Source organism: Prionailurus bengalensis, chromosome D4 (assembly GCF_016509475.1).
Source record: "Prionailurus bengalensis isolate Pbe53 chromosome D4, Fcat_Pben_1.1_paternal_pri, whole genome shotgun sequence".
NCBI lineage: Eukaryota > Metazoa > Chordata > Mammalia > Carnivora > Felidae > Prionailurus > Prionailurus bengalensis.
The window spans coordinates 29,517,500-29,529,685 of NC_057359.1; the positions used below are offsets into that span (position 1 = coordinate 29,517,500).

General features: G+C 43.6%; 1 protein-coding gene across 1 annotated transcript in view; it reads right to left on the minus strand.

Annotated features, from left to right (window-relative positions):
* Nucleotides 1–12,186, minus strand: part of PTCH1 (patched 1) — a 64,164-nt gene that overhangs the window by 20,710 nt on the left and 31,268 nt on the right. The window contains 4 exon segments of the mRNA XM_043566731.1: nt 159–301; nt 4,911–5,220; nt 5,641–6,043; nt 6,713–6,831. Coding sequence (XP_043422666.1) covers nt 159–301; nt 4,911–5,220; nt 5,641–6,043; nt 6,713–6,831 — 975 coding nt within the window.

Sequence of the window (12,186 nt, forward strand, 5' to 3'; positions counted from 1 at the left end):
AGCCAATTCAGTATTCTCTCAGCCCCTGATGCCTCAGGTCTCCAGACAGCGCAGGCTGGGATGGTAGGCTGTCGAACAGTTTTCAGTATAGCAGCTTCCCCAAAGCTCTGCTCAACGATGCCCTCTGAAACCCCCAGGGTGTCAGGCCATGAGAGTACCTGACTGATGTCGATGGGTTTATCACGGCTGCCGGTTTGCACCAGGAGTTTGTAGGCAAGGACTCCATCATCGGATCCATTTTTGTAATTGTTTGGCATGATTTTCCCAGTTTCCCAGTCACTGTCAAATGCATCCTGAAGTCCTAGAAAAGGCAAACGTGTATAACACATTACACTTCTTAACCAAAACGATCCATGGGATGGGCTGAGGACGCTGAGCAGGACAAGGAAGTACTTGACGTCAACCTCAAAGACTCTCTGTTCTACTTGTTTTCCTATATCAAGTTCAAGTGACACTATTAGACTTTTCATGAGTGAACTTCAGGTTGCTAACAATCCCTGCTTCAAAGGTGGAAGAGGGGAATAATCATTTCTGGGAATCAAATATACGTGTTTTACCTTTACATAAAAAAAGAAACCCCTGCTTCTTCCCCATGGCTATTTGGAAAGAAAGTGAGAGAGAGAGCTTGGGAGAGCCGGCTGGCTGGGTGAGGATGACGCATGGGCTCATTGGCCACTTCATGCCACGGTCAGGTGCTGAAGCCGTGGGTTCTTCAGTACACTCAGAGAAGGAAAAACGCATTCAAACTCCCAACTTCAAACAGCAACTCAGCTGCTTCTCGAGCCCAGGGTGAGTGAACACGATTCTGTCAATTTGTTCCATCTGTTCGACTTGTGGAGCTAATACAAGCTGTGGGATCGGCTGCCAGGTTGTGTAAAGATCACAGCCAACACCTATTCACTCTCGACTGTTCCTCTTTGCCACCCTTCCTCAGAAGGGGGGTGTGGAGGAGGGGGAGGGGAGGGATCTCGGGTGCGCCTGTGTGCACAGGGAAATGCCTCACGGGGTAAATTTGGATCAGATTGAGAACAGGAAGCCACAGGCCAATACAAGGGGGCTCTGTGAGAACAGATGACAAACCGCAAGCACAGGGAGGGGAAGGAAAGGGCTTTCTGGGGGTGGGGGATGGGCGAGCCCACCAGCCCACCACACACAGCTGTGCTTGGCCTCTGTAATCAAAACCATCATTACAGACCTGATGGTTTGGCTACAGCTGTAAAGAGATAAGCGTGCTGGAAGAGAAAACAGGGCCCTGGTGACCCGGCCTTAGGGGCTGAGTGATCCCGTGTGCACACACTCTCCCCCCACCACACCCCCCTGACACCCCACCTCCTTCCCACTGCCCTGCTTCCCCCAAATCCCCTCCCAAGTAGAACTCCCCAGCCCCGGCAGCTCAGGAAACCACATCTTTTGAACAAGCTGCGTATGCACGGGTTAGACATGGCCAGTAAGAAGGGAGAAGGGTTCCTTTCATTTCACGACATGCCTCGAGTGACTTCAAAGACACCACCCCCCAAAATACCGGCTCCCTTAGTGCTCAAAATAATTAAGCTCTTGGGGTATGAAGTAGGGTGAGAGGGCGGCACAGGACCCTGTCTCCCTGCCTCTCTCTTTAAACCTTCCTGCTGACATTGCTGTGGGCATTGTTTTTACATGAACAATGTGGGGATGAGGCCCGTGGGCTCGGTGGTGAAAGAAGGCCCAGTGTGGAGGAGCGGTGGGCGGGGGGGACCACCGGAGCAGCCGCGCTCCCAACTCTCACACAGACTGTTTTTCACAGTGAGGCATGCACACAACAAGCCGTATGGAACAGATGTTATTTTATTACCTAAAGCCTTTTTTTGTTTTTGAAAAAAAATAAACAGGAGAGGAAAAACAACCCCTCCTCTCCCCAGAAAAGAGACCTGGTCTGTTTTCCTCGCCTTAATAGAAACTTCATCACTTCATGGCCTGTGTGGTACTTTAACCCTTTCCCTCTTGATCCTTTAATCCTAGGGAGCCATTCATGCTCAGTGAGCACTGAGCTGTCTCGTATTTTACACTGATCACTGCTCATGTAATTCTTACAACCACCTCATGAGACAGCCCTGTTAGCATTACGGTTCCACTCAGTTTCCTCATCTGAGGCTTGGAAAGCAACTTGATGAAGGCTACCTAGCAGACCAGGGCTGGAGCTAAGCTTTGGATCCAGGCAGCAGGATCCAGAGTTCCAGGGTTGGCTTGAACCGTGGATGCTCTAAATTGCCCTGAACACAGTAAGGTGCTCAGGAAGTTATTTGCTGAAGGCAGGAATAAGATCAGCAGAGTTCTCGTGGGCACCGATGATGTCTAGTGGCAAACAGGGCGTTCCAAAAATCTGAGTGTAAGTTTAAGATACTTATGCACTAAGGATCTGGGGACACCCTACAGTAAACCAAAGTAAAAGAGATTGGATTTGGGGAGGTCAACCCTGTCGGCAACTCAGCTCAACTCATCATCCATGCTGCCGGCCTCCCCATGCCATTCACTCTATTTGGGAGTACAAACACCAATGAGAACTAGTCACTGACCTCATAGAAAAGTTAAGTCTGTATACTCAGATTATTTTATTTTCTGACTAATTACTAAAAAGCTTGAGTAACAATGAGTTGGCCTAAGATGCATGTATAACGTATGATTCTATACACAAAATGAGGCACACGGATTTTGCCTCCACTGCCATCGTATAGCAAAACGTAAAAGTTTCAGCTAGAACCTGTCTCATTTTAAATTTTATACTAAATTTCATTTTCTAGTGAGAGTTTTGAGCTAACTATCCCAGTTGTCAATTTCTCCTTGATATGGAACCTTAAAAAGAAAACATTAATTTAAATTTTATCTGCATAATTCAGTGTGAAATATAAACGAACACCACTTGGACATGATGTACAGTGTGGTTTTTACCTGCAACTTAGCCTTCCTTGCACGTGCATTTAAAGATAACATGTGGTATTACCATTATGTATTTTGTATGAGTTAACTACTCCTCCCAAACTACTGGAATGTCGATAAAGATTAACAGCACGACATGGTTTTTAGTGATAATTCCACTAAAAAAACCAACAAGGTTCCCAACACTTAACAATCGCACAGTAAGTTCTGAACGATTCAAGGAGAGCTGATTCCTTGCAGGAAGTGTCCAAAGACCCAATCAACCACTTGACAGGCCTGAAAAGTATCTAGGCAACCCAAGTGTCCCATTATCTGGCCATTCTGTGTCCAGTGATCTCTGCGGGACCTCCTAAGAGTCACAAGCAGAGTTCTAGAGCTGGCTGGGACCCTGACTTGGGAGCATGAACAGGTCTCACTTGGTTTAGGTGGGTGCTGTTCACTTAGCAATCAGAACATGATTCAATGGCACCTTTAAAAAAGTGTGATTATCAAGTCCAACTGCTTTAGGTCTTTAAATGGATGAAAGCATAGGGATAATTTACAATACGCTATAAAAAGGTTAGCCCTCAGCACTGCCTGCAGACAATACCCCTCTGCCCTCTTCCCAAGCTCCGCCTAACATGCCATATTGAGCTTCCAAAGGAATGGCTGAAGACACTGAAATCAATTCTACAACAAGCCTCCTTTGCTCAGATACTGGCAGTGCACTCTTTTGTCATTCGTGGCAAGCTATTTGCATGTCTTTGGCCAACGGAGGAAAAATGAAAAGCAGGGAATCTCTCAACTGTCTGGTCCTGTTTTGACCCATTATCTGAAAAACACTACCTCCCAAACTACTGTCAAAAATAAGACTTGGAACAAATTTGAGTTAATCTCAGAGCATGTTAAAAAATAGTATTAAGATCATGTGGTTCTCTTTGCCTTCCTCAAAAAAAGAGGTCAAATCTGGTATACACGTATGAACAAAACTGTAAGAACAGAAGTCAAGGCCAGAAAAACTGTACTGAAGAATTTTCAATCAAACTCAAGTTGTTTACCATTCCATGCAAACTCACAGGGAAATTGGCTGCTTAATCTTTACATACAAGTGTATTGACTTAAGACCAAAAAAGGCACTCAAATCTGTGTTTAAACAAGCCTAATTAAGTGGGAAATTAAGACAGTCATTTGGATAACTTAAGCCAAAAAATGTTGGGGCCATAATTATTTGGGTATTTCAGTAAAAGCATTTTTGCTTGAATTGTGTGGATAATTATCTTGATTCCCCACTTCACTTTGCATGTGTCAACACGGAATAAATGAACAGATGTTCTTTGAATCACTGAATACATTCATATTCAGTCAGCAGTTAGGAGCATATTTAAGCCATTTTTTTTCTTCAGCTGACTACCGTTTCCTAGAAATGTTTCTAAGAACAAGGTAAGAAGTAAGAAAGGCATTTTACAGCAGAATTTGACTCATTATTACAGTATGAAGTACTGTGAGATGTGGTTAAGCACTGATAAGTTTATTTCATATGCCAAATCAAAAGACGGTCAAAATATGGAATTTTACATTATATTCACCAATGATGCAAAATCTGCTGGAATAGTAAGCCATAATCTGACAAGAAGTCAGTCTAGAAATTCCATCACTCTGATTTCACTTGGTCATCCAACTGACCACCATCCAAAAAAGAGCACTAGAAGCACCCAGCTCCCTATTTTATAACATACTTTCCCATTTTCTAATGTGCACCCATAAATTCTTACGGAAGTTCCTGAGTCACCCGTGTGAACTGTTTGCATCATTTAATAGGTGAAAGCCAGATTTGGGAGGCTGCCCCAGAAACAGTCTACATAAGAATTTTAAGCAACACTTAGGAGTCAATGAAACACGTCAGTGTTACATTATAATCTAACACTTTAATTAAGCGAACAAAGGGAACTTGTGGACGCTGAACACACCAAGGGCCAAAGGGTGAGTTTACAAAGGGCGAACGCCCTCTAGCAGTACCTTACCTTGAAGCCAGTCTCTGAAGTAGTGCAGCCACATTTTGGGAAGCTGTTTATTTTCTTCCAACATGACATACTTCACGCTGCTGAAACTCTTGTGAAGGTCGTAGAGTAAGTGCTGGATATTTGGGTAGTCTGCTTTCTGGGTGACTATATACATGTTGTAGAAAGAAAAGTATTTGAACTGTGCAGCAATAAAGTCATATTCTCTGGTTTCCCGAGGCACAATGTCTGTAAGGTCCAGGCCATCGCGCACTCGGGTGGTCCCATAAAGGCTGACCCCCAGCAAGCCCAGGAAAAGGAAGATCACCACGACCTGTAACACAGTAAAAAGCACAAGATCAGAGTCAGAGGATGGGATCGACTCTCCCTCAACAAAAGCAAGCTGTTTGGTTTAGACCTCACTTTTATCACCACAATGGCCTGGATGCAGCATGTAGGGGTCATTCTCCCGCAGGGAAAAACAAATAATCATAGTAAGCACATTTTAAAAATAAGCTCATGAAGAATGAAATGTTTATAATGTAAGAAGTTGAACTAAATTCACAGAAGCACTTGCTGCATAGAGATTCACTGCTGTAGAAGATGAGCTCATTAAAATGGCCTCACATGCTAAATGGATGGACTCTTTAGAAGGCCTGAAAGAAGCGACACCCAAAGAAGCAACCTGATGAATTCCAAAGGAGACTGTTTTGCCATTTCTTGAAGACAAGAATCTTCTGTTTTGGTAGATTACCTTGGCTTTTGGTTTCAAGAGAAAAGGAGCATAGTGTTTCTCGGCAAAAGATGAAAGTGTCCACTTGGTGCAGGGGGGCTCAAGGCAGTGAAGACTGGAGTCCGAGAACTGGGAAAGCAGATCCCTCGTGGAGCTGGTGCTCTCGGGGCTCTGGCAACTGAGGGTATCCTGGGTCATGGTGACGGGCTGCACGGAGATCTCAGAGCGTGGTTCAGCAGTGGTATAGTACACATGCGTGTGGGGGTCGTACTCTGTGCGAAGCTGTACTGTGGACTGCATGGTGATCTGGGTTTCATGGGTGAAGCTGTGGCTGCTGTAGGGGGGCGGGGGGCTGTAGCGGGTGTTATCGTGAGTCTCCGTGTAGGCCTGAGGTTCAACCTGAATCACTCTGCTGACGCAGGGGCTGAGAGGGAAAAATATGTTGCAGTGGTATAACTGAAACAGGGAAACAAAGTGCTTTCATTTTTGCCAATGACTGACAAGATCCATTTTACATAGCTCGGATTTAGGAGGAAAATATCGTACAACTTCACACATGTCACCTGATTTAACCATCTGGACATAGACACTAGTAAGTCAAAGGAAGCCAAATGGATGGCTGAACCTGAATTTGCCTGACAAAATCAAGTTACACGCTGATGAACCCCTTCAAAGCATAATTCCTGAAAACTGCCCCAAAACACCCCCCCTCAATCCCACAACACCCAAAGGGCTGTATTTTTTCTGGATGGTTGGTTTTCAAACCTTTGTTCTGCCTGAATCCATACAGATATGACACACTCCTGATAATCAGCAAAACTGATCCACAGGAGAAATAATGGCCATGCACATCACAACCCTGGGGCTGTGATTGCGTCTTCTGTTGGCAGGGGCGGGGCAGAGGGGGCGGGGAGAGCCCCAGTCTTTCGATATCCCTAAAAAAGCATCCTCCGTCCATTATCTCCTCTGCCTCCATCACACTGGTACAAGCCCTGTTGATTACATTTTCTTCCAAGTCCACAGACTAAAGACCTCTCTAAACCCTACCACTTTGTACCCAACAAATAAAAGTCACAGCAGCCAGAAATTGTACCTTGTAAAACAGCAGAAAATATCCAATCTCCTGTCTTCCCGCCGATACAAATCCATGCTGAGAATTGCAGGAAAAATTAGCAGAACCATAGCAAAATTGAATACCACTACTACAGCCGCCTAGAAGCAGGGGGAAAAAAAAAAAAAAGCAGAGGTCACCAATATGCCAGAGGACTGCTCTGAAAATAAAGATGTTTTAAACAACATCTTTCTGGGCGACCTGTGTGGCTCAGTCAGTAAAGCATTCGACCTCGGCTGAGGTCATGATCTCACGGTTTGTGAGTTCGAGCCCCACATTGGGCTCTGTGCTGACAGCTCAGAGCCTGGAGCCTGCTTCGGATTCTGTGTCTCCCTTGCTCTCTGCCCCTCCCCCGCTCATGCTCTGTCTCTCTCTCCCAAAAATAAACAAACATTAAAAAAATTTAAAAAAATTAAACATCATCTTTATAAACACTTCAGTAAAGAAATGAAAGAAAGTTGAAATAGATGTTGGAGTTTCTCATCATTTTGCTTCTCTTCCATCATTAAGAGACCATCTGACTAGAACAGGCCCCATCGTTCTGATCCTTTCCATCTCTTAGAATTTCACGAACCCATGATGTACAAACACAGGAATGAAATGAGTGTCTTGGTAGCATCCTAACCAAACCAAATTTACAAAGGCAGAATACAGAATATACTTGAGATGTTTTAATTTAAAACAAACGTTCCCCTTTCAGAACATTTCTAAGAGTTTCACGCAACTCTGATTTTATATTTAGAATATTTATATGTAAAGTGGATTGGGTATATCAAAATGTCACCTTTAAAACATGAAATAAAATTTCAAACACATCCCCTGAGGTTTTTAATAGGCACATTCCAAATAGCCTCTGGAGCAGCCTGTGGGGTATGTGAGCACAGTAACATAAAAGGTCAAGGAGAGTAAGGCAGAAAGAAATTCCTGCGTGTGATTATAGTATGCAGAATAAATAAGTACAGATTCAAAAGTCACTCCATAACCTAGAATAAACATGGGGCTAGATTCTGTAGTGCTTTGGCAAATCTCCTGCTGACCTAGTAAAAATTACACAATTGGGCTGTTAATAGGGGAAAGTCAACAGAGGACAGTTGAAAGGGCTCTCCCCTTCAGAAAAGCGTGGAAAGAAGCGGCACAATAAAGAAAAAAAGCAACTGGAATGCTAAGTAACCAAGAAATCATCAGAAAATTTTTTGCAAATTAAAAATTCTTAGGAAGCTTTCTGAAGAACTACTTAGTTCTAAAACGTTCTCCAACTGGGTAAATCTCCAGGTGAGAAAAGAAAACCTGACTGATTATAACTGATACCTAACAGAATTAGAAGAGAACTTTGCAAAAAACTTTTCATAGTAATTGTGAATTTATGCTCAAGGCGAGAGAGCAAGTGTAAGTTCTGGAAAGGGACCTTCAATAATTTATTCCCTGTGAAGTCTACAAAACCAAAAAATTATCAAGTCTTCTGCTAAAAATTACAAAACTTCTCTCTTCTTAGTCTGCTTTGAGATTCCTCATCAACTCAAAACACATGAAACCTGTGGACTTAACCACTCTAACGTATGGAAGGTCAGACTTGTTTTAATAAGCAAATCACTATTTTGCCTGGAGGATTCATCCAAGAGGCAAATACTTTTAAGAAAAGGCAAGGTACTGAGCTGGGTACTAAAGACAAAAAGAGAAATAAGAGAAAATCCTGGTGCTCTCCAAGGACCGACACAGCCAGACCCTTAAACAAATTATGATTCAGGCTGATATATACAGTAGTAAAAGCTTGCACAGGGTTTCAGAGCAGCTCAGAGGAGGAAAGAACGTGCAGGTGCGGGTGCGTGTGGGGATGGCGGGCAGAGGGTGGTCAAGGCAGGTACTTGGGAGGTGTAGAAGACAAAAATAGGACTCTGGGGGGGAAGGAGGAAGGATGTACCACGTGGAGGAAACTGACAAGCGGTGTCTGAGGGGGACACGTAAAATTCTGTGGAGGGAAAGAGAAAGGAGTAAAAGGGGGAGTAATGAGAGACCAGGGAATTAACACATGATTCATCCGGTCTTCACAGCAACCAGGTCAGCCATTATTACTGCTGTTGACACTATTACCTAACAGAGAGTCCGAGGTGCAGAGGATGGTCACCTGCCTCAGGTTATGGAGTAAACAGAATTTAAATACAGGCTTGATGTCAAAGCCCTCAGCCTGAGACCTGGGAGTTCTTGTCACCTGGTCACCTCCTGAGGGGATGGATGCAGGCGGGGTTAGGACTCCTGACCAATCTGACCACAGGGGTGCTGGGAAGAACGGATTTGATTCTCAAGGAGATTTTTCAGGAAAATTCAGTCCCAGAGGTGGAATCCCTTCAGCTTTTCTTTCTATGATAGGCATGTTCAGAATTCAGGGGTGGAATGCAGATTGAACACTCTGGGCCTCACTCTGGACAGAAGTTCCTGAGGATGAGGAACGCAAGTGGCCCAGGTGCTCTGGGCCGAATGACACCGATGCTTCCACAGTGACTGTGGAACACATCTGGTAACAGCCATATCCACTGGAGGAGTCTGTGGGGGAAATGAAGAACCCCAGAACTCCAAAGTGTAGCATCTCGCCCATGCTTACTGTCAAGTGGCATATTACATACACAGGTAGCACATATTCTGACAAGAAAACGACACAGTTTCAGTGCCCTGTTCAAGTGCACTAAAATAGTAAAAATAAATAAATAAATAAATAAATAAATAAATAAATAAATAAATAACTGCAAGGTCTCTCAGCAAGGGACACGTGTCATCGCTGGAGCAAAGGGGAGTTTAAGAAATTGTAGAAAATCTGAAAAGATGATGGGGATGATTTGCACTGTCAATCAGTTCTAATTCCGGTGCTTAAGGTAAATGTCCCCATCCTCCGTGTTCCACCCTGCCCCCTGCAACGCACCCATGGTGGCCTTGCTGCGACACGGAGACAACTGGGCCCTGCCTAGGGGGGGCCCTCATTGAAACCCTCATACTGTCTGGAACAATAAGACATTCTGTTCTGGGAGTTTTCACTGAAGAACAAACACCACTCAGTTACCAGCAAAGCCCAGTGCGGGGCACTGGTTACCAAAGCCACTGCTTTCTGGCACAGAGGTGGTATTTGGACAGATGGATGGACATTGACAAGGAAGTCTAAGATGGTTTCTTTGGGGAAAATTTTTCTATTTATTTTTGTAAAGTTAGACAATTGGAAAATTTCCATAGGGAAAAATCCTAAATTAACATGGACTTATTATTAGACCGAACCACTGTAGAGCTCTCTCTTTTGAGGCTTAATCTGTAGTATCCTGAAAATATAAACACAAATGAATACCCAGAGGCACAACTTAATGTTATTCACTAAAAGAAAGAGAAGAAGCTACCTAATGGTCGATTTTGAATGTCAGTGTATTTAAAAGGAAACCAATGTAAATTTCTGATGGCTACTGCAAAACACATTCTCTCTCTTTTCTTTTTACATTATCTTCTTTTTTCTTTCCTTTTCTTTGCTTTTGTTAGTTTTTTGACAGAGCGTGAGCCAGTGCTATGGCGGAGCCAGTCTTTAATAAATGAAGACTCCTGGAAGTCTTCAATTTTCTAAAGTGGTACCCCAGTGGCTCAGAATAGAAATACAAAACTCACAGTACTCCTCTCTTCTTGGTAAGGTGCTTACCTTGGGAGAATTTAGCGCACTGGATTTTCTAAAAGACGTAAGGACAACTCATGTAGCTTTTCAGCACCACACCATAGGATATCATTAAAGGAGAGTATGTCTTGATGAATCATCAGTGTATACTGAGAGAGGAGAGGAGAAAATGAGAGACACACACAAGAAGAAAAGAAGGAGTGTGAGGCAGAGCGGAAATAAAGAACAGTGAGAAAAAGGCAAGCAGAAAAGGAGAGAGGTTGGAGACAGGGTCCCACTGTCCAAGGAGTATAACAATTTTTCAATACTAGAATCTGCTCTATATGTAATAAGAACGGAAGACAAAATGCGGGGGCGCAGATGCCCATGCAAAAAGGCATTCTAGAACTTTGGTTGCACCCATAATTTAGTGGCAATGTTCACTCATCTTCCACATTACTGAGCACTTATATTTTCATTTTCCTGTGCTTTGGTCATTAAAGGCTTACCTTTATTCATTAATTCACTTACTGCTTCTATTTTTATATATATTTTTGTAATAAACCCTTTTTCTTTTGGGGGTGGTGGTCATAGTGACTGGTATAAAAATCTTTTTTCATGTCTTGCCTTACACTAAATATTAAGTAAGTCTAGCATCCCAAATGCAGTAGCATCATTACTTGCTTAGGTCTTTATTAGCCATTAGTGAAGTGAAATTCAAATATGAAGACTACAGAAGAGCGAAGCGTGTTGACAAAGTATAAAGAGAAACATAATTTATCATCTGTCCGTTTCTCTTCCTGGTCACAATCACCTTTTGGTGATTTACAAGAGTAAAGCAACATGAAGACGACGGACGTAATAAGGCTTAAAAAGTGACACCAAAGGTAGTTTCCTTTAAAAACCTGGCCATCTCATAAATTACGTATCACACTGTAAGAGAAAAAGAAAGATAAAATTTGAATTTAATTCACAAAACTGCAATAACGTCTTTGAGACATCAAAACCCAAAACCATCTCGGGCTCAGGAAGGCCGCATCTCAAACTGGGCGGTGAGCTTTCACCTGCAGTGCTGATCGATTTCCGGATCCCTGGGGGCTTCAAGCAGCTGAAGGGCGATACCGGCACTGCAGGCCAAGCACAGAATGGACCATTGCTGTGGCCCCAGCCCAGGGAGCTCTCCATTCCTACCGTTCACATAAGCTGGCTCTTTGTTCAAAAAATATCTTGGTGCTTTGAAAGGGCCTAGTTTGGAAGGAGAACAATGCAGGAGCCAAACTGCTCCGCATAAGGAAGGGAAAGGAATTCTGAGTCTTTTTGTGCAGCCTGAGAGGGGACGAGGAGACCAAAAGAAGGCAGAGGAGAGGACAGAAGAGACTGTGGGGGAACTAGGAGAGAGGTGGCAAGCAAGGGCCCACCAATGAACCCCCTGCAGGCAGAGGGTGGCCAATACATCTGCACAGTGGAAGCTAATACAGCCGGCCCTTGAACAACTAAAGTTGGAACTACACAGGTCCACTTGGAGGCTATTTTCAATAAATAGACTACAGCACTGTAAAAGTACTTTCTCTTCCTTAGGATTTTAATAACATTTCCTTCCCTAGTTTACTTTACTGTAAGAATACGGTATATAACACATGGAACATAAAATATGTGTTAATTGACTGTTTATGTTATCAGTAAGGCTTCCAGTCAACAGCCGCTATTAGTTAAGTTTGGGGAGAGTCAAAAATTATATGCAGGGGCGCCTGGGTGGCTCAGCAGGTTAAGCATCAGACTCTTGATTTTGACTCAGGTCATGATTGCATGGTTGTGAGATTGAGCCCCATGAAGGGTTCTG